A 23,734-nucleotide genomic window follows, 5' to 3' on the forward strand; every position below is an offset into this window, starting at 1 on the left:
GTTGTCTCCGAGCAGGTCCAGGTGAGAACTGGCCCGGGTACTTATTTTAACTAGAACTGGCCACGGTACTTATTTTAACTATGTTAATTATGTTACACGTTAGACTAGAGTCAACTGGTTTCCTGTAATTTCTAAAAGTGTTTCATTCCTTAAGAATTCTGGATACTTCTCACGTCCACTCAGTTGCTTGTACGTGAGTGACCTCCATGATCGGACCGAGCCCAGTTAGTTTACCCCTGCGTAGGACGCTAGGCTGTGGGTTCCCGGCTTTGTAGAAGTTGTACGGCCTCCCACTACGTTGTGGGAGACATCGTACACAGCATCGTAAGCTGGGCTAAGTTGCAGCTAGACCTGGGGATACATTTGGCATTTGTAGCTCAGTTTTGCCGAGGGTTGAGAGCTGTTGCAGTGGGCTGCGTATAAATTTGTTTGATCATGCATTCATGGACTTACGTGGTGCGATCGATTGATCCACAGTCGCTCGAGAGTTATTCAGCTCTGGGACTAGTCGCCCCATAGACGAGTATACAGAAGCCAGAAGCGAGAATTTCTCGCTTCTGTATACTCGTCTATGGGGCGACTAGTCCCAGAGCTGAATAACTCTCGAGCGACTGTGATTGATCACACCCCGGAGGGACCGTGATCCACAGGCGTGCTGTTTACTGTGTATATTGTATAAGTGTAGTTTATGCTACGTTCCGACGTTCTCTTCCGTAACTTTATAAGGCTACGGGAGAGAACGTTGGAACGTAGCATACAAACTACCCAGTAATTTGTAAACAGCACGCCTGTGCCGTGATCACACTCAGTGTGCGATCTACACGCTATGTACAGCACAAAACCACGATCCCGGACCGTTACAAAACGTAGCTGTGGATCATTAGCTGTGGTCATTTGTAAATCCACGATGTGGTGTTTTCAGACGGGATTCCTGCCTTTTACGGGCTGATTTTGACCTTTACGACTTTTAATGCTTCCTGGTGGAGAGGTAAAAGTAACACCATAGCTTTGGACCCTCAGCTACACAAAACTGTGTATACTTTGTTCATACATGGATATACAAAAATAGACTTCTATTTTTGTACATCCGTGGTTCATATAGCACTATACCATGGTGATAACATAGAGTGTCCAGTAAAACTAAAAGATCATTTTCTCTGCAGGTACAATGCAGGGCTCGAAATTAACTTTTTCCCCTGGTAGTCCCATTGGGCTACCATTTTTTGCTCACGTGTGAACACGTGAGCATATGTCGCAGCGATGTCTGTCTGTCTGTCTGTCTGTCTGTCTGTCTGTCTGTGTGTCTGTCTGTCTGTGGGTCCATTTTCTCAAAAACGGCTGAACGTATTTCAGTCAAATTTGGTAGACATCTTCAGAATTCAAATGGCTAGAACTGAAAAGGTTTTGGTGGGCGTGGCTTGGATATTAATGAAGTTATGAAAGTTTTAATTTTTCTGTTACGCCGCGTATGACAAGTGAAAACAACGCTGTGCATTCCCTGTGTGCGTTCCTAACACACAGCGTACACTGCGTACGTACGCAGGGCTAGCGAGGAGAGTTGCCGACATCGACGGTTATTTACGAAAAAAGAATAAAAGACTGGCATTTTTGGAAGCGATCGAGTAGCTGAGGTAGGCAGGGATACGACTTGGGCCCAAGAACGCTGAATTTCGGCAGTAATTTGGCTTTTTACGTCAAGTCCAAAAATGGATTTGAAGTCACCAACTCTACGTACGGGTCTTTGCAGGGCTGTGGTGAGCGGGGCTATTAGCTGTAGCGGAACACACAGCATCGTACGCAGGGCTAATACGTTCTCTACCTAGCCTCATGGCATGGAAGTGCTGATGAATAATAACTTTGGGTCAAAGGTATTGAAGTGTCCAATCCGGTTCATGCACAGAGTCCAAGGCCATGACCTACTTCATGTACTTCTGCACTGTTTTGATTTTGCTTCGCCAAGAAACGTATTCGTCATTGTCCATAGAAGTATGTTTGCTCTCCTTTGAGGTTGTTTGTGAAACAAATTCCGGGATAGGCCTTGGAATGCATACGATCGGCATCGCGGCAGTGCATGTAGCTAGCCCTACGAGTATGGCGAGAGTGTCCGGCTTTGGCTACGCCGCCTCCCACCTCCGGTAGGCGGCGTAGCCCCGGCGTAGCCAAAGCCGGACACTGTCGCCATACTCGTAGGGCTATGCATGTAGCGTACCATGCTTGTGTAACTGCCGAGCTCAACGTGCATTCACAGTTGATACTCGTGTACAATCATGATGTGTTCAATTCTGATGAAGATTCATAAGTCTTACTTTTGCAGTCTTTTTTCCGTACGACAATACGTGTTACTGTTAGACGAGGTGGCCATTTTATGATAAGTTTCAATACTGCACAGCTACATAGCGTCACTATCGTGTGATCGAGGTACAGCGTTGTTGAACGGGATACAGAAACTCTGCAGAGGGAGCGATCGTTGACATGAACAGTCAATGTACTTCAGCACGTAGTCCGCAGATAGCGGATCGAGAAAATAAACGTGTCCCAGTAAATAACGGAATATTTATGTACATTAACTCGATATTAATCAAATTTCCAGCTCATCGCAAAAAAATGTATTGCAAAGATTAATTTGTCACTGACAAATACTGCACTGTATGGAAAAAACAGTCTGTAGACAAGTGGTATTACCCGAGACAAACACTTGTGTTGTCAATTTTGATTTCATTTCATAAACTTCATACTTCATCGAGTATCGTGTATTTCAGCCTTTGTGAAGCCATTTTATTGATATTTTCAATTTTTGTCTTGGCTTTGTTGTGGAACATGTTGAATCGTCTCCGTGGACATGTAGGCAAAAGTGTGACGGGGTCGAAGTGACTTGGGTACCTGGGGCCGACCAAAACCAGTGTGAATTACTGGGGTCAAAGCGGACAGCGGCCGGGATGACGTGTTCCCCAAGCGAGCTACCTTCAGAAGTCTGTTTCATCGCAAAAAACGTCAACTTTTAAAACCCGTCATTTATTTACTGATGTTATTCTCAGCATCACAAACATATACGCCTCTGCTATGTATCACAGCAAATAGTTATATTTGAGCGCCCCGTAAATGGGATCCTCGTTTTTTTGCGAACCCGGAAGTGTGTCTTGCTCAATGCATTTCCTACCCATAGCGAGGGAAACTGCCCGCGTTCCCATGCTCCCATGCACCCTTTTTCAATGCCAGTGCAACGCCATCTGTGCAAAATTTGTGGTGGTATGCTCCCGTGTTATGGAAAACCTCTCTTATTCTAACAATGACGTAGTTGACTTTGGACTTCGATTTCGTAAATGTGATGTCCATGCAGTGAGTTTGGGTTGGCGCGCTTATAATGCAATCTTCGCCCGCCTGCGGTCCGATATCCCGCATTTATTAGCGATATTTATCTGTTTTGACTTGACCAAAGTTGGCAAAACTTGCTATGTACATTAAGATACTATGATACAAGATTATTGAAAGTCATTTGACATTTTTTTCGGCCAATTCCCAATATGCATATTTAATGAACCTTCCAAATTAGGGATATATACTGGCATTTACTTGATAAAATTTGGCGAAACATGCTGTGTACATTGATCATTATACCAGGTTATAACAGTATTGAAAGTCATTTTGCATTTTCATGTCAGCTAATTCATAATTTGCATAAATAGCTAACAAGCTTTCACGGTTTGGCATATAGAGCTTGAAGGACTTGACCAAAGGTAATTACACATGCTATATTGTGATACAATGACAGTACTCAAAGAAATTAATTATTTTTATTTCAGCTAATTACATATTTGAATACTTAATGACCTTTAGAATTGATCTGTGGGAAATTCATTGTGTTGATCATAACACTTTAAATGTAGCAAAGCATGTAGCAAAGGTTCAAACTTGCACATAAATGCAATATATAATGAAACACGTGAGCATTTTCAGTTCATATCTGGTCTGAAGTTGGTAGCCCAGTGACAAGGTCTGGTAGCCAATGTTTGAATGAAGATTTTTTTTTGTCAGAAATAATTCATAATACTCATGTTGACACGTATCAGATTTTATTTTTTATTTATTTTAAGATGAAGTCGGCCAAGTCGTGTTTCGGGTTTAGTACTAGGGATGCTATTTGTAATTTGTTTTTAATTGTGATTGATACATTGTGATTAAATAACTGCGAAAATGAATTTTCATTGGCCATCACTTCCTGAGCCTTTCATCCAAGTACATCAGTTCAGATAATGATATTTCATTGAAAGTTTGTCGCAGCAAATTCGGCAGCACTGTCGCCTTTCAGTTGCATGACAAAGTCATAGTCTGGCCTTTCTGTGTCCATCTGGGTTGACTGTATCAGCGTCGGTCATCTCACGGCGATCAACATCATGTCGAGCTAAGTAATTTCATGTCCCAGGCTTTGGTAGTCCGAGTGGCTACCATTTCATGGGTTTTGGTAGCCCCAGGGAAAAGTTGGTAGTCTGTGGACGCGGGACTACCCCTAATTTTGAGCCCTGCAATGGCAATCCAAACACCTGTGATAGAGTGTTGTCAGCACTGAGGAGGACGGCAAAACCAGACCTCCAACTACCCCCTCAAGTCCAAACAAAACCTCAAAGCATATAAGTAGTACATGACTGTAAAAAATTGACATCCGTGTGTAGTATTATTGTGTACACTTGTTATAATAGTGCCCTAGCCCACATATCTTTCCCAAGCAATTTGGGTACTGTTAGAGAAAACCTGTGAGTAGGATATAAGTCTCATCAGAGTATGGGCTAGCAAGGTATCTTTGCCCAGTGTGGGTAATGTATCAGACTGCATCATAAAGGGTGATGGGTGAGGGTCCCGTGAGGGAGGTATTGCTTGCCCTGTGGGTAGGATACCATGGCCATGCATGCGAGGCAAAGCCTTGGCTGAGCTGTAGTGGTAAGGAGAGTCTAGAAGCTATGGCATGAAAAGTCGGCTCAAAGTCGAAAACAGATCAAAACTAAGAGACTGCTATGTACATATCATCAAACAAATCACATTAGTCAGTTGGAAATCCCCTCAAAATGTATTCTGTAAATTGGCTTCTCACCTGTGTTATAGAATAAATCAATAATGAATGAAAATTGTTTAGGTTTTTTCATCATAAGAATTTACGATGACCAAAAGGGGTAAGGGGAAAAGCTCAACATTTCTTCTTTGGCCTGGGATTTCACTTTTGCATTTAAGTTTTGCCAGTTACTTCTTCATTTGATGCACACAATTTACATTATATTGTTGTTGTTTTAACCTACATCTCTTGTACTCTTGCAGATGCATCCTTCGATAATAGCGCCGCTTGATATCAATACCTTGATTGTGCGTAAGGAAAACAGTGCATATTGCCAAATATGCCCAGGAATGAAGTTCAGTCGTGGCATACCATGGCGTACCAAAACTCATTTGAAAAGTCATTTGAGATCATCTGTCACTTGCAGAGGTAGGTACTATCAGGCTCTTCGCACAATGTGATCTATCCTTCAGAGTTACACAGTTAGGGTCATTTTTGAGTTCATTTATGTGCATTTTCTTTGTCTGAAACTTGAGCCATATGATGACCAAAACACATTTCATTCTCAGGTTCTGTTGATGTTGATAAGGTTTCATGCCAATAGCACCATTCGTTTATTCAGACATGGCTTTGTCAATTTGTTTCTGCCACTGAAATCACCTTTACTGTTATTTCTGTGACCTCAACTGTTTTGATGCAAAGTTTTGACTTACATCCCCAGTTTATTGCGTTTTTTACATGTATGTGCTACATGGCATCTGGTTATGCACCAATCTCTCTTTCAAATTTTACAGTCACGGTGATTGTAAATTACCCTTTTTCAACAGCATTGCTTCAACACACTTTGTTTGGATGATAAGAAATCACAGATGTGCAAAGAGGGCTTGTTTCAATGACGCCATAAATAAGAATAATAGTGTTCCCTATGTGATTTTTGTGTGTTTCCTTTGCACAATTTCTGTCATTTCCATTCTTTTTCAGGGTACCTCTGCTTTGGATGTCACCTGCCATGCAGAAACAAGACATCGAATCATGCACATTACCATTGTCCCATGTGCGCCAGGGTTGTATCAAGAAAGAGCTTATTTCAACACCACATCACGCTTTGTGAACACAAGCCTCATGAATTGCAGGGCAATGTTGTTGACTCAGACGACACAGCTGTTGAATGTAGTGACAATGAAAGTGGCAGCAGTGTTTGTAAATCAACCACTGCATCGAGAGGTGCCGGTGATGGAACAAGTTCCTCAAGTGCAATGAGAGATGGAGATACAGCTGACATACAGAACCATGATAATCCCAGGGAAGAGAGTGGCGTCCGAGAGGAAACAAACCCGGCGGAGGAAATATTGAGAGAGCATGGTCCTGAAGTGGCCGATGTTATGAACAAGAACACTAATCAGGAAGAGGACAAGCAGATGGAAGCCAACCCAAGAATTGATAAAACACAAAACAACGAGATAAGCAGAGCCATCGACAAAGAGAGAGAAGGTGATCCTGGAAAAGGCTGTCGAGAAAATGAGGAAATTCAACAAGTAGTTGACAAGCAGATGGAAGCCAATCCAAGAACTGACAAAACACAAAACAACGAGATAAACAGAGCCATCGACAAAGAGAGCAAAGGTGATCCTGGAAAAGGCTGTCGAGAAAGTGAGGAAATTCAACAAGTAGTTGACAAGCAGATGGAAGCCAATCCAAGAATTGACAAAACACAAAACAAAGAGATTAGCACAGCCATTGACAAAGAGAGAGTAGGTGATCCTGGAAAAGGCTGTCGAGAAAGTGAGAAAATTCAACAAGTTGTTGACAAGCAGATGGAAGCCAATCCAAGAACTGACAAAGCACAAAACAAAGAGATAAGCAGAGCCATTGACAAAGAGAGCAAAGGTGATCCTGGAAAAGGCTGTCGAGAAAGTGAGGAAATTCAACAAGTAGTTGAAAACGTGACGGAGAATAGTCCTGAAGTAAATGGTAGTGCAAGTAAGGATGATACCCAGAGAGTTGAAGAACAGACTAGAGTTGATCCTAGAACTGACAGAGAAGATCGTGAAGAAGCTAGCCAAGCACTGGTCATGCTGAGGCAAGCTGACTGTGAAACAGATCAAACAGCCAGTAAGGAGATCAATGAAGTGGCCGGAAAACTACCAGAGAAGAGCGTTGGAATTGACAGAGGGGCAAGTGAAGATACAAACCAAGAAACAGAGAAAGCTCAACAGAGAAATGAAGATAGTGGTAAAGGTAGCGATTCCAATGCTGGTGTAAGTGATAAAGGAAATGGAGATAAGCATAAAGTAAGTTCATAGAAAAATGACTTTTACAATTGTATGTGTGTCAATGATGTGGTTCACATACATGGGAGGGAGGGTGGGGAGGAATTTTCACACACAGTGCATGACCCCTACTTCATTTAGCTGTTATCCTCTATGGATTAATTAATGTTACGAAATATTGTAGAGAATGATGTTAATGTCATTGTTTGCAGAAATACTTTGCAGAATCCCGCATGTTTTGAGACCCTTTCCTTTAAAGGCGCCCTTCTCAATCCCAGGTTCTCGCATTAGCGAATGTGTCAATAGCCCAGTAACAGTTTGTCAACCTTTTGTTTTCCATTGAATATTTCATCAAGTAACTAATATTTATATTAGATAAATCTGATAATCGAGTGGGGGCTTTCTTTCACACAAATCATTGTTCTAAAGCTACTTTGCACTGGCATTGGTGTCAATTGAAGTGTTTGTCAGATTATATAAAATTTGGTGAAAGTTAACTTCACTGGACAGTTGACATAGAGTATTTAATAGAAGTAGAGGATAAAAATGATTTTTTGTAGTCAAAACATTTGTTTCATAAATTTGTTTGTGTTGTTCATTGAGTGATTTTTTTGGTGTCAAATATGACAATATATGGAAACATCCAGTTTGAACAACACTTAGTGACAGAAATCTAGACCTCCAGACCTCTGTCTAGTGAGGTTTTATTCAGATTTTATGTAGGTTATTTATATGTAGACTGAAAGATCCGTCACTCGAAGATGCTCCCCTCCTCTGATGTACATGTAAGTGGGGAGGGGGGAGGGCGACAGATCTTCCATTTTAATTTAAATGCAGTTTTCAATTTCAGTTTGTAATTTTATGTGTGACCCTGTACGGTTCTATTGCATTGCAGATGCATCTTTCCATCGTGAAACCAGCTGGTGTTTTCAGTGTCATCAGTGTCATTGACAAAAAGGAAAAGAAAGCAAGATGTCGACTTTGCCCAAATTTCAAAGGTGGAAAACTCTGGCAGATCAAAAGGCATATCAAATGTCACGTAAACAATTCTGTGAAATGCAAAGGTAAGCAAAATTATTAGTCCCTGGGGATGCAGTCTGGCAGGGACTTGTAGATTGGGTCCTGTCTGTCTGTCTGTCCGTCCATCAGCAGCTGTTTCTCTGTCACCCCTGAGCTGATTTTTTTTCAAACTGTGTGCAAGGATAAAGTACTATGGCATACATATATACGTCAAATTATTTCACAATACGATCCAATATGGCCGCTGGGCAGCCATTTTGTTTGATCTTTTCATGTTTTTTAGTCATAACTCAGCTATCCCTGAACTAATTTCGTTCAATGTTGGTAAACAGATAAAAGTACTATGGCATATATATGCACATCAATTTTTTTTGTGATGCTATCCAATATGGCCGCTGGGCGGCCATTTTGTTGAAATTTTTTCGTGTTTTGGAACATAACTATCCCTAAACAGTTTAATCTTGCCATGGAAAACATCAACAGCCATAACTTTACTGTCCCAAGTACACAAACATGATCCCCCACATACCACTATCATGTGATACCCCAACATTTAACAAATTCACCCATCTCCCCTGTAATGAAGCTACCAAGAATGTAATTCAATCACCGTAATTCAAACACCATAATCTAGCGTAGACTGTGTCATCAGCGATGACTTCTTCTCAGAGTTTCAATATTTATTGTGGGACAAGAATATTTAATTCCTTCTTGAGTTGTAATGGATACTTCGGTAGTTAGCATCTGTCTCTGTATTTATTTGTAAACTGTACACAGTATACATTCCAATGTATTACATATCTATGCGGTAGACGTCTTCAAATATAAAGCAATGATCATAGTGCTTAACTCATATTCGATGCATTACAGCCATTATCAGATTTTAATCAATAGCTCTATTTCAGGTGTATAGTTGCTTGATATTTTAATTTTCTAATCATTACCGGCAGATGGTGTAAAAAATATTGGTATATAGATAATATTTATTTTCATGATTATACTCGGAAACTAATCCTGTTTAAAGTCATTGGTCAGGCATTGGATTGTCTGGCAAGGAATTTACTCAGAAGATTACAATTTCAATGGAAATCAAAAGGCTGTTACCTCTCCATAATCCTCCACAGACAAGATACAAACTTGATCCTTCGGATCCAGTCTCCGACCTCTAAATAATTTTAATTTCAAGCAATGTGATTTTTTGACAAACCAAATTACATCCATCAGAGATGTGCTTAGCTGTTTGTCCAGGACAAAATAAGACCTAATACATCTTCTAAAAGAACCATTATAGAGCATTTGGTGTTGCCATAAAAACAGTTGTTAGTGGTGAACATATTTGAACTTACACGTTAAAAATTCTATGTTAAAATGTAAGTTGCATTTTTGTTGTCAAGGTCTTGATCAAGACCGCTAATTCACTACTAAGTTCATTATCCATTAATATAGTTTTGGTGAAAAATAGTGCATACCTTAAAGTAACTTTAAGGGACACACTATTTTTCACCAAAACTATATTATGGATGCTTGTTTGGTTTGAACTTTAATTTGAAGTATTTTTGTTAAGGTATTTTTCTGGTTGAATCAAAATGCAGACTTTTGTCAATGATGGCTGAAGCATTCTGTGGTAATATAAGACTTATAAGGCTGATGACAATCATAACAATAAGGCTGAATTTTGGCAAAAAACACCACTGAGGGTGCTATTTTCATCGCTATCTCAAAATCTCTGTGGACTTGCCCACCCCAAAAAATTCATCAGTAGTCAAGTTGACATTGACCTACGACCTGTTAAGAGAATTCGTGCCGCTGAATGTTTTAAAAATAAGAAAATTGAACTCAACACTACTGTGGTGGCCTATGGGAAATAATTAGTGCTCTTGCGCCTGGCCACACTTTGCTTAGCAGTATTACAGAAGATGCTGTAGATTTCAAACTATCTTTATATCAAAAATATGCAACCTGATAGTCTAATGGGGCGTCTTTGTCTTGTTTCAAGAGTGTACATATGTATGTAATGCAAATCATATAATCTTATCTATTATGCAAATAGACTTGGTTTCTGTGTAAATCCAGATACTTTTCAAATGGTTCTAACTTTCCTTGGCCCTGTGCCATGCATTAACCTGCATTGACTAAGGATGCAGCGTTGAAAATCCAGGCTTACACAGACACAACAACTGGTATTGACCAATTGACATTCAGCAAATTGTTTTTGTCCCTCATTTTTTACAGGTTACCTCTCCCTAGGATGTCATCTGCCGTGTGGAGGGAGAACAATGAGTCGTTCTCATTATCATTGTGTTATATGTAGCAGAATGATAGCAAGGAAAAACAGGTTTATCAGTCATTTAGAGTCTTGTGAAGGCAAGAAAGAGAACGGCAAATCTGTTGAAGGACAAGCACAGGTCATGCTGAGACAAGCTGACTCTGAAATAGATCGAAGAGTCAGTAAGGAGATCAGTGAAGCGGTAAGAAAACTACTAGAGAAGAGGGTTGGAATTGACAGAGGGACAAGTGAAGATACAAACCAAGAAACTGAGAAAGCTCAACAGAGAAATGAAGATAGTGGTAAAGGTGCTGAAGTGAGCAAGGAAGTCAGCCAGGCATTGGGAAAACTAAGCAATTCCGATGCTGGTGTAAGTGATAAAGGAAATGAAGTAAGTTCATAGAAAAATGACTTTTACAATTGCACGTGTGTCAGTGATTATATATGCAAGGTGGTTCATATACGCTGGGGGGAGGAATTTTCAAACTCAGTACATGACCCCTAGATCCTTTGGCTGTCATTCTGTGTGGATTAATGTTAACAAAATATTGTAGAGAATGATGCTTATTTCATTGTTTTAACTTTGCAGAATCCTGAATGTTTTGAGACCCTTTCCTTTTAACTTTCACATAAATCATAGTTCTAAAGCAGAGCGACATTTAGACTTTGAACTAGCAGTGGTGTCGATTGCAGTGTTTGTCAGATTAAAATTGGGTGAAAGTTCACTTCATTAACCCTTTGAGTGGTGTAAGTTTTCCCACCAAAATTTTAGCGCAACATTTTAACAATTTTTAGCTCATATTTGGTTTTGTATATAAATACCAAAAAGAGCTTATATGATGAGTCGATGGCGTCTGTATGTCTGTATATTTGTGGGTATGTATGTGCGGATGTATGTCCGTCACACACAAAGGCTCCCATACTGCCAGAGCTACCATCTCAGTATTTGGTGTACAGGTAGATGCAGGGGTTGAGATGTGAATTTGTTCAAATGAACACATCAGTGTCAAAAATGTGCAAATGAGGTAAGAAAAAGTGAAATCCTGCAAATGTGCAGGAGTGATGGCATGCCAGTAAGAAACAGGCCAACTCCACTGATCTTGACATAGGGGATTCGATCTCCGATGATGACGATGATATTGATTAAATATTTAAAAATGAAGATAATAAAAATATATTTGGACTCAGTAAATTTGTTGTTGTTGTTGTTATAGTTGTTGTAGTTGTTGATACTGTTTGCAGAAAAGAACAAAGTATGCACTGCAAATTTCAACACAGCCTAACTATGCATGTCCGTCGCAAATTCAACACAGCCTAACTATACATGTGCGCTGCAAATTCAATACAGCCTAAGTTACTATACATGTGCGTTGCAGCCTAACTATACATGTGCGTTGCAAATTCAATACAGCCTAACATTACCCAAGGGGTGTCACTTCATTGCCACACACTTTTTTTCAATCGCCAAAAATGCACCTAGCAAGCATCGAAATCGGTAAAATTCGACGTAGGGTCAAAGCACATTAGTCCTTCTCAATCATACTCAAACATTTTTACCTCTTACCGATGAAAAGTCGAGAAATCAGCAGGTTTTTCAGCGCATCAGGTCGTCTCTTACATTCCAGATTTAAAAGACCGCGCGTTACATTAAGTCACATGGGCGCATTTCAAATCGAACCAATAGCAGAGCTGGATGGGCCCAGCGTGAAAACCCGGAAGTAACGTAAGTTTCTTACGTCTTTTGAAGACTATGGGTGACACTGTCTGCGTGCGTCTGCGTATGAAATTCTGGTAACTTTAACAGTTCCAGTTCACCTATAGCAAGAGAACGTTCTTTCCAAAGACATGAGAAACTTACGTTACTGCCGGGTTTTCACGTAGGGCCCATTCGTTCAGTACGGGCTCTGCTATTGGTTCGATTTGAAATGCGCCCATGTGACTTAATGTAACGCGCGGTCTTTTAAATCTGGAATGTAAGAGACGACCTGATGCGCTGAAAAACCTGTTGATTTCTCGACTTTTCATCGGTAAGAGGTAAAAATGTTTGAGTATGATTGAGAAGGACCAATGTGCTTTGACCCTACGTCAGAATTTACCGATTTCGATGCTTGCTAGGCGCATTTTTGGCGATTGAAAAAAGGTGTGTGGCAATGAAGTGACACCCCTTGGGTAATGTTAGCCTGTATTGAATTTGCAATGCGTAGTATAGTAGGCAGCAACGCACATGTATAGTTAGGCTGTATTGAATTTGCAACGCACATGTATAGTTAGGCTGTGTTGAAATTTGCAGCGCATACTTTGTTCTTCTGCAAATAGTATCAACAACGACAACAACAATAACAACAAATTTACTGAGTCCAAATATATTTTTATTTATCTTCATTTTTAAATATTTAATCATCATTCATAGGAGATCGAATCCCCTATGATTTTGAGTCATTTCCTGTCATTGTTTATGGACTGGTTACATATTAACAGACCTGCTGAAACCATAGACAGTAGAGGGGGGAAGACCGTCTATACTCAAACTAAGAGGGGCTTGTTTCTGCTATGTATGTTGCTAAAGTTGACCTCCAGTACCTAAAGTTTCAGACCTTAATTACTTTTGTCATTCTTGTTTTTCTGGTTTAAATATTTCTTGTTGTTTTTCTGGTTGTGCTTTGCAGAAATCATTGTCATAAACATCAACGTAGAATTTTCCTCCACTGAACAGATAGAAAAAACTTTTATTGTTGATCATTGGTAACCCATACTGGTATATACCAATTCTGATCAAATTTGAGCGACACCGTATAATTGCGGTATTTTTATGAATTTTTCTGTAATTTTTTTGACTATTTTGGACCAAACAGACATCACATTTCATTTTCTACAATGGCTGTGAACCATAGTTCCTTGTTCTTCTCCCCAAAGAATGTTGATATACACAGTATCCAGCTTGTCAACTCAGCCCCTATGGTTGTAAAGTGCATTGTTATTGTTGAAAACTGACTTCTGGTCCGGACTAGAATTCAAATGTAAACAATATTCATGCATTTTACACATATAGACGCTATGTTGACAAGCTAAATAGTGGGTGTTTCAACATTCTTTGGGGAGTAGAATAAGAAGTTGCAATTGATTTATAAAATAAAAATAATGAAAAACCATCGAAAGTTAGCAGCACTGGGGCTTTAAATGCAGTTGTCAATTTCAGTTTTTAATTTGATGTGTGACCCTGTATGTTTCTATTGCATTGCAGATGCATATTTCCATCATGAAACCAATGGACGTTTTCAGTCTCATTGACAGAAAGGAAAATAAAGCAATATGTCGAATGTGCCCCGAGACAACGTTCAAAGGTGGGCAACTCTGGCAGGCCAAAAGGCATATCAAAAGACACTTAAACAATGCTGTTAAATGCAAAGGTAAGGAAAATTATTACATACATTTCTTCTCAGTTTCAATATTGATTGTGAGACAAGAATGTTTAATTCCTTCTTGAGCTTATATTTATACTATGGTATTCAGCATTTTCTCTGTGTGTATCTATAAACTGTACACAGTATACGTATCAAAATATTACATGTCTATATGGTACACATCTCCAGTATAAGGTTATGGTCACAACTCATATTCCATGCATTAAAGCTTTTATCAGATGTTTTATTCAACAGCTATGTTTCAGGCTTATACATATAGTTGCTTGTTAGTCCCTTCGGGCGAAGTCCAGGGGGACTTATGGTTTGGGTTCTGTCTGTCTGTCTGCCATTTGTCCGTCCACACAGATATCTCGGACATGTCTGAGCCAATTCCTTTCCAACTTGGTACAAGGATAATACACTATGGCATACATATGCATGTCGATTGTTTTTGATGTGGCATGCATAATTAGTGCTAATTTACATAATTAGTGATTTTTGAAAAAGAGTTCTGTTTCTTAAGAGACTGCACCAAGTTTGATGAACAGCACACAAAGAAATTTTTCAGTATTGTGTCAATTACTTGCTAATTTGCATAAATTATGAATTTCCATAATTCCTCTTATATTTAGATAAATACTAATTCAAATGTAATGAAACTTCTTACAGATGTATACATACCGGAGGTGTAACTTTGTGCAAAGGCATTTGGTAGGATCATTTCGATTAATAGCTAATTTGCATATTTGATGAATTTTTGTAATTAGGGTGCTAAGTCAAGAAATACCCACTAAATTTGATGAAACATGGTACAGATGTTGATATACCAAAGCTGTAACAGTATGCAGAGACAGTTAGCAGGATCATGTTATTTACCGTAATTGCCAATTTGCATATTTTATGAATTTCTGTAATTAAAGAAATATGTCTATAAATACCTTACCAAATTTGTTGAAACTTGGTATAGATGTTGATCTCTAAGTGTTGTAATAGCAAACAAAGACATTCAGCAGTATCTTGACAACTAATTGTTAATTTGCATATTCAGTGAACTATCCTAATTGGTATGCTATGTCCAGAAATATTGCACAAAATTTGAAACCTCGTACAGATGTTGATCTCAAAGTGTTGTAATAGCAAACAAAGACGTTCAGCAGTATCTTGACAACTAATTGTTAATTTGCATATTCAGTGAACTATCCTAATTGGTATGCTATGTCCAGAAATATTGCACAAAATTTGAGAACTTGGTATAGATGTTGATGTCAAAGTGTTGTAATACTAACAAAGACATTCAGCAGTATCTTGACAACTAATTGTTAATTTGTATATTCAGTGAACTTTCCTAATTTGTATGCTATGTCCAGAAATATTGCACAAAATTTGAAAACTCGGTACAGATGTTGATCTCAAAGTGTTGTAGTAGCTTGCAAAGACATTAATCATATCATGTCAATTTATTGCGTATTTGCATAGTTAATGAGTTTTCATAATTAGGCTGATATGTCAAGAAATACTTCTTCAGATTTCTTGAAACTTGGTATAGATGTTAAGCTCATCTTGCTTTAACTGTGTATAAGGACATTTATCAATATCATGTCAATTAATTTCCAATTCGTATATTTAATGACTTTTCCGTATCAGTGTGATACGTCCAGAAATCCTCCATCAAATTTTATGAAACATGGTACAGATATTGATCTTCCAGTAGTGTAAAACTGAATCGTGACATCCTGTTGATAAATTATTTATTGACTTATTTAATGACCTTTTGTGATTAGGGTGGCAGCCCAGATTGGCTGAATAGGGAGGCAATGGTTGTAATGAGAGATCTATATTCTGAATGACTGCATTAAATCTGATGACAATTGCTGCAGATGTTGATCATACAAAGATTTACCAGTTAAGAAAAGCGTTTTAATTTTAGCAGTAACAATAGCTAATTATGGGAAGTCTCTTCTGTACTAAACATGAGGACATTTTTGGTTCACATCTGGTACGTGTTCTGACTATTTCATGTCAAGAGCCACTACCCAGACATGCCTGGACCAGTTTCTTGCATTTAATTTGAATTTTGACATTTAAAAAGCTAGGGCATGGCATACCTAATTCTGTCAAACTTGGTAAAAGGACATAACCCTGTGCCACTACTTTTTTACAGTCGAATCGAATGAGACAGCATCTGTCACAGACAGGGCTTTGGTACCTGCATACCTTTGACACAGAAATCAACTGTTATTAACTAATTAACATTCACCAAATTTTTTTTATCCCTCAATAGTTAAAACAAATACAGTAAAATACTGACCGACCAGCGGGAAATAAAACACTTGCAAATTGCAGAGACTAAAACACACAGACGTTTTGGGTACAACCCTTCGTGAGTACTGATGAAGGGTTGTACCTGAAAACGTCTGTGTATTTTAGTCTCTGCGATTTGCAAGTGTTTTATTTCCCGCTGGTCTGTCAGTATTTTACTGTATTTGTTTTAACTTGTTGCAGTTTTTATCCTCTGCCTTTTAACAAGTATTGTATCTCCCGCTGGTCGGCCTAATTTTACTGTATTCATTTTCACTTTCTGCAGCTTTGTCCCTCTTTTGAGGTCGTTTGTTTTTATCCCTCATTTTGTATAGGTTACCTCTCCATAGGATGTCATCTGCCGTGTGGAGGGAAAACACTTAATCGTGCTCATTATCATTGTGTTATATGTAGCAGAATGATAGCAAGGAAAAACAGGTATATCAGTCATTTAGAGTCTTGTGAAGGCAAGAAAAAGAACGGCAAATCCGCTGAAGAACAAGAACATAATTGTGACGAAATGTCACAATCAAATGACGGCCCGCTTACACACGCCGAAACAGAAGTTTTATTCAGAGCCCTCAATGGTGGAGGGACTACCAGTGCCCTTGATGATGGAGGAACCCTTTGTACATTTGATGATACAGGGACCATTCGCACACTCGATGATGGAGAGACAGAGGAAGGTGTAAAGCTGTGTAAAGGTTTTCCCAAAGTCAGCAAATGCATGGAAATTGTCAAGACAGCAAGGAAAGTGAGGGATACTGCCCTCACAGTAGGCAACGGAATCAGTGAGGAAGTCTGCCAAGATGGAAATGACCAGACAGTACAAGAATTTGAACGAAGGGTTAAAGTAGGTGAAAATAATACCGTAAAATTCCCAATTGAAGCCGCGCTTGTATTAGAAACATTTTTGAGGGACCCCTGGGACCACGCACTGAAGTCATGGTGCGGCTTCAATTACGTACATTTCCTGTGTTTCGATATTTTTCTCAATGCTCACCAAGCATTGCAGGGGCAATCGCTATTGTTATGCAAATTAGTACCAATGCGTGAATAATTACCCGCATAAAAAGTCCCTACCCTAGTGTAACTCAATATAGAAACGTTAGGAGAGTGTATTTGGTCGTTAAACTTGGTAAAATTCCTTTTAGATAATAAGGAAACTATTAAAAGATGTTAAAACAATGGGAAACTGGAGTTCCCTTGACAGCATCGTAAGGAAAATGACACGTTTGTCCAGCACTTTCTTGATTCTCTGACCCTGGTCACCCCCGTCCTCTGAATAGAATAGTCACACTAAGGTCGGCCATGTTGATCACAGCAGGCATGATGTCTTTGTTTCAAGTAGTTTCAAGGGGTTTTTGGACGCTGAAATTTCACAAAAATGTCACTTCTGTACTCAGAGATTGTACAATCAATTTCTTTGGACGTGTAAGTCGATTTTGAAAGCAATGAGAAGATCAAATGGTGTTGAAAAAAATCGTGCATAAAATTAGCATAAATTAAGCGTCCACTGCAGATGGGTCCCCTTGATTTACAGCCCTCTTGTGTTGCCGAACCGGTGGTCGTACTCGAATAGTGCAATAAAGGCAAGTGAATGACCTTTGGTAACTTTACTGCCATGTTTTTGTGAACTATTTTGCGGTCAAATTTTATTTTCTCATGATCAAAAACGGAACGTTTACAAGCTTATACGCACCCACCATGGTCATTCAACAGCCACAGTACAGTATAGGCATGGCAGTTCATTAGGTCAATATGATGCAGGTGGTGGTGTTGTACGTCAGGCATCGGTAAGGGTACGTGGGTATTGAATGAAAACTACGTATTTGAAACATGGTATCTCAATCTCTCAACTATTTTAACTTGTACACAAACACCGTTGCTTCAAAATTGTTGCATCAGGTATTGACTATGGCGGTGTTTACCACACTGACAAAAACTTCGGCCGTGTTCAAACATACACACAAACGTACCGATACATGGGGCATTGTTTGTACTTTTGTTACTATCATTGACAAAATGCACAATGGTAGAAGTGTTAAAAAGGAACTTTTTATTGTGTATTTTTTCTGTAAGAAAGACACCTGTCAATCATTAGCACAAGTCAATGACGCATTGCAAGCCAGCTGGTGTGAATTTCAGCATGCATTGTTTCATGATGGGCTCAGAGAAGGGGTGCGGCTTCTATTATGGTACAATTCAAACAATGAGCCAAGACAATGTTTCAAAGTCAGGGTGCGGCTTCAATTAGAGGTGCGGCCTCAATTGGGAATTTTACGGTAATATCTATAGAGATTCAGTAATGCTGGTTTGGATGTTGTACATTCTCACTTTGTGATGACAAGTGCAAGTTTATAAAAGGATCTTTCGCTGAAGGTTTAGATCCAATTTTTCATGCAAATCTCTATATGTCTGTTCAGAGCTCAACATAGTATACTAGCATAATGAAGTAGTTTTGTGCTAATGTCCTTGTGCATCATTTGCAGTATTTTCATAACAGCCTCAGTGAATTTGTCTCTCAACTGGGGAACAGTGGACCCAAATCCTATTGTGAAGGGGATTTAAATTTTGGGGTTAGGGGTTGGGAAGGGTGCTGTCCAGTATTTTTTGGCTACTATAGACTATAGTCTATAGAAGCTATTGGGATGGGTATCCGTCCGGCGTCCGTCGTCAGTCTGTATGTATGTATGTATGTATGTATGTATGTATGTATGTATGTATGTATGTATGTATGTATGTCCGTTTGTGAGGCGTCCGTCCACTCAAATATCTTGAGAACCGCAGTACTTACTGATTTGATATTTGTTGTGTAGATGAAAAATATGATTTTGAGAAACTATTTTTTTTAATTTTTTGATATTGTTGAAAATAGGCAAATTAATGCCAAAAAAAGGTGTTTTTGGTAAAAAATCTACTTCTTCATAACCGCTGGTCAGACAGCTTTGTTATTTGGTATACAGGTCCCTAGGGATAACCCAACTTAGATTTGTTCAAATTGTGATGAAATATGCAAATCTGTATTTTTAAGGAATTTTTTTGTCATTTTTGGTCAAAGTTTGACTTACATTGTATGTAATTCTTGTACTGTATAAACCCTATCAATTCACCCAGAAAAAAATAATGAATATGATTTTAAATAATTGAATTAATTAGGAAATCATCAAAGCCAAAATAATTATAGTGTGGAATTATCAGAAAGTTCAACTTTTTTTGACAGTTCATAGTGAATTGAGGATTAAAACATGTAAAGGCAACTTTCCTGAATCCCAACTTTGATATATTCTGAACCACCATTTATGTTATCTAAAGAAATTGCTCATAATAGTTTGTCATGATAGGGTGGTCAAATAAATAGAGATAGAGAAAGTTCTAATTTCCATTTAGAGTGGTCAATTAAAAGAGTGGTCAAAGTGATAGGGTTTTTATGGTAAAGCTGGGCTGTAAGATTCCTCATGTGCTATTTATAGCAGTTATGCAATCTGTGTAAACAGTGCAATGAAAGTGTAACATGATTCCTTATAATGCTTTTGATGACCTTGAACTTCTTAAGTTTCAAACATTTGTCTTTTCAGTGTGCTTTCTCTGAGTACGTACAGTCTCAACTTATTCAACAGAACTTACTTACAATGTTAATTTGAAAGTTAAAATGTGCTTGGTTAATAGGATGAAAATACTGATATTAAAAGATAACCAGCTCAAGATTCTTTATAACCTGACAGATATGCTGTTTTTTTATGACGTAAATCTTGATTTAAGCAAGTCTTGTTTACTTTAATTAGAATGTAATTAACTCTCGTTTATTTGCTATTATAGACTAATATAGTCTGATGAAATATGCAAATCTGTATTTTTACGGAATTTTTTCCATTTTTGGTCAGGCCATCCTGAAATGAGCTATCAAAGATATCCACCTTCTTCATCAATACATGTGTCACAAAAGGTTATTCTCTACATAACACAGCAGAGCTCTGTCAACTGTTGAGCTGCTTGTTTTTTCAAAACTGCTGGTCAGACAGCTTTAATATTTGTTTACATGTCCCTAGGATGACCTTAGTGAGATAATTTCATACAGTCAGGAAATACTTAATTTTGTATCCATGTCTATAGTAGCTTCAGGGACAATGGCCCTATGTTTTAATCAACTAGACTCCCAGAAAAGACAATGGATTGTGTTGCTTTATAAAATGCTGCACTACCACAGAAGTATCAATCTTACTGAATTTTTTATTTATAAGTTTTGATGAAAAAAATATGTAATATGAAATTTCCAGTTTGCCATGTATATTACTTCACTCAGATTGCCTATATGAGCACTGCTAATACTATCACAGATTGGGGGTGGGCTGCCAGTAACTGTTCTGTGCTCAGATTGTAGGGTCTCTGTTACTACTGTTCCCTGCTCAGGATGGGGGGGGGGGGGGTGGGGAGGGATGGGAGGTGGGGACATGGGTGTTGCCGTCAGTTACTGCCCCTTGCTCAGGTTGTGTGGGTGCTGATAGCTATTCCATTCCAGATCTTATTTCACAGATGTTGAATGTTTGATCTATCTCTTTCTTATCATTGCAGCATATTTCAGTGATCAAGCCGAATGACGTCATCTCACTTCTGGTCAGCAAGGATAAAAATACATTCTGTGCTCTTTGCCCGGAATCGAAGTTTAAAGGTGGCGGGGGCTGGCGTGCCATGCGACACTTCAAAACCCACGTAAGGAATTCTGTTAAATTCAAAGGTAAGCATGGATACTTCCATGGTCATCTGTCCCTGTGTTATTGAGGTATCTACACCAAAGTACGCTGGCCATAGTTGCCTTGCTCTGTCTAAAGTTACCGTTTTTCTAAACAAAGTGAATTTTTGTTGAAAGTCTCTTTTCAGTACAGGCATCTCATGAGTAGCTGAATGCAGAGTTCGGAACAGCTATCACTAGCTCTTATAGTTTTCATATTTACAGAAAAATCCATACTCCCATATTCATTGTTTGAATAATGACACAAAGGTGTGTAGAACTGCGGAAGCTCTAGTTCAGCAAGTTAACCCGTTGAGCACTGTAATTTTTCCCACCAAAATTTTAGTGCAACAGTTTGCCAAATTTTATGAAGTTTTCTGTAATTTTTTTGATAATTTTGTATCAAATGGAAATCACATTTCCTTGGCTACAATTCTTTATCAAAATTTTGGCAAAAATCTGAAAAAATTTTGATGGAGCTATATATTCTGTAAAGGCAACAAATATTGACTTTGGCGCTCAAAGGGTTAATAGAAAATTGAGCTTACTTCCCAGGAATGTTTCACCAAGGATGAAGAGAATTTCATAGGTGTCAGATTTTATGGTCGATACTTGCCATCGTGCATAGACCCAATACTGCCCTATAACATACATTCCCAATTACATTTCAAATTATATTCGTTTGTGCTTCCTTTCCTCCACAGGTTACCTCAGTTTGGGATGTCACTTACCGTGTAGAAAAACAGAAGGGTCACATGCACACTATCATTGTTCAGTTTGCGGCAAAATTTTGTCCCGGAAGCTCAACTTTATTGAACACCTGAAAGTTTGTGAAAAATTAATTGAAATAAAAAAACAGAGAGAACTTGCCAAATTAACTGGACAGGGGACATTAATGCATTCAAGACGCAAAGCGCCTTGCCACATTTGTCAGAAAGTGTTAGTAAAGAGAAACCTGAACCGGCACCTGAAGGAGGCACACGCCTCATCACAGGACCTAGCTATAAGAAAACAGCAAGCACGGAGACGATGCCGACTTTGTCACAAAGTTTTGTGGAAGAGCAGTATGAGAAAGCACTTTCAGCTAAAACATCCAAACGAAGACTTCATTGCTGGTACTCCCGTACAGGACGTACAGATACTCACAGAAGGACCACTCATTCCCAGTGATGTATGTGAAGTACCCATGCTAGATGAAACTACTGATTTATGTGTTTTACCAGACACCACTGAGATATGTGATATTCCAGTTCCGACTGATGTATGCGATTCGCCCAATACTATTGATGGGGGTGATGAATCACCGGATTCTCCTGACATTTCTGATTCGCCCGGTACTGTTGATGGCGATGATCATCCACTCGATATTCCCAGTGTCTCTGATTTGCCTGGTGCTACGGATGGATCTGATTTGCAGCAGAGCAGTGAAAGAGCGTACCACTTTGTCTTGGTGGATCCGGTCAATGGTGTCTATCGGATGGAAAAGTTGAGAGAGGGAGAAAGCTATCCTTTACGCGTTGATGTAAAGTTTAACAAGCCCAGTTAAACATTATGGTGAACTCTAAAGAACATGAATGTAAAAAGTTTATTAGTGTTATTGAGAATTCAATAACGTTGTTGTTTTCATTCTCATTGTTGATATCTACAATGCATATGTGTTGTTCAGAATGGTACAGTTTGAAAGTGAATTAACAGTATACAACTTTACCAATATCTCAACTAGTAAGCTGTACTATTGACATCTATAGATGTTGAACTAGTTCTACTTTGGTTGTTGATGGCATTTCCTTTCCATTTTTCAATAATTCATGGTAGTGCCTCCCACCAGCCTAAAAATTGTCACTTTAAAATTTTTGAAGGCAACTGAGTAGAATAGATATGTACTTGTATTTCATGTGTGTCAGATTTCATGACTGCTTAGTTTTTGTCGATAATTGCTGTTTTTCTCCGTTCATAATTTCTTCATCATCATGATAGTTTGTCACTTTACTGGTAATGGATGAAAACCTCACGAAAGTGGAAAACAGAGTGAAGCAATTGCCAGTCTCAGTTAAAGTTTATGAAAAAACTTCCTGCTTGATCTACTTGCTGTACTGTACTTTTGAAATTACTACCCGTTGTAAAGATTATACCTGACTCTGTTCTTCAAGTTAAGAACGACAAATGTCGAACAAAGACATTGCTGCTTGTAAACAGCTTATTTGTTTATTGCTACAGAGGTTTGATAGCAATAAAACCTGCTTTGTTCACATCATATGAGTCTTCATCTCAGTCTATTAGAGGATATGATAGTACAGTCAGCTGGAGTGTGCTCTAGCTTTGTTTACCTGTTCACCCCAATTCCCAGTAAACTGGTCCACACTCACCATTGATAACAATGGGTTCGGGCCAAACCATGGTGGTGAAAGGGTCAATTTAACAGTCTATCCATGATGAGTGTAGGTTTATTAAGTGTACACTTTAATGTGATTATTTGATTTCCACTTTTTGTGCAGATTGGAACAAATAACAGCAAATCTATTTTCAGTCACCGTAACAGCTACATAATCTGGGAAATGTACTTCATCTTTAAAGAGACTGCACACAAAGTGCCTGGCAGGGTCTAATCTCACAATTCCACGATTTCAGTAATTATTGATGTAAATATTACAACTTCAATCTTCATCAATTTTCCTTCAATGCTTGAGTGGAACATAATACTTCTCGAGA

At 38.7% G+C, this 23,734-nt stretch overlaps 1 protein-coding gene across 1 annotated transcript; it reads left to right on the forward strand.

The window, feature by feature from the left end:
- Positions 1-304: 304 nt before the first annotated feature.
- On the forward strand, positions 305-23,279 carry LOC139144851 (uncharacterized). Its single transcript, XM_070715654.1, has 9 exons — positions 305-324; positions 5,305-5,470; positions 6,023-7,332; positions 8,207-8,375; positions 10,564-10,988; positions 13,839-14,004; positions 16,632-17,149; positions 20,869-21,031; positions 21,730-23,279. The coding sequence occupies exons 2-9, from the start codon at positions 5,305-5,307 to the stop codon at positions 22,569-22,571; spliced, it is 3,759 nt and encodes a 1,252-aa protein (XP_070571755.1). The 5' UTR covers positions 305-324; the 3' UTR covers positions 22,572-23,279.
- The last annotated feature ends 455 nt before the right edge of the window (positions 23,280-23,734 follow it).

This window comes from Ptychodera flava, chromosome 12, assembly GCF_041260155.1.
Source record: "Ptychodera flava strain L36383 chromosome 12, AS_Pfla_20210202, whole genome shotgun sequence".
In the NCBI taxonomy this organism is placed as follows: domain Eukaryota; kingdom Metazoa; phylum Hemichordata; class Enteropneusta; family Ptychoderidae; genus Ptychodera; species Ptychodera flava.

What these genes read in the sequence shown, in the direction of transcription:
- LOC139144851 (XM_070715654.1), top strand. Translation starts at nt 5,305, where the DNA reads ATGCATCCTTCGATAATAGCGCCGCTTGATATCAATACCTTGATTGTG. An exon ending in CAATTCTGTGAAATGCAAAG is followed by an intron (nt 8,376 to 10,563) that starts GTAAGCAAAATT and finishes CATTTTTTACAG; the next exon opens with GTTACCTCTCCCTAGGATGT. An exon ending in AATTTGAACGAAGGGTTAAA is followed by an intron (nt 17,150 to 20,868) that starts GTAGGTGAAAAT and finishes TTATCATTGCAG; the next exon opens with CATATTTCAGTGATCAAGCC.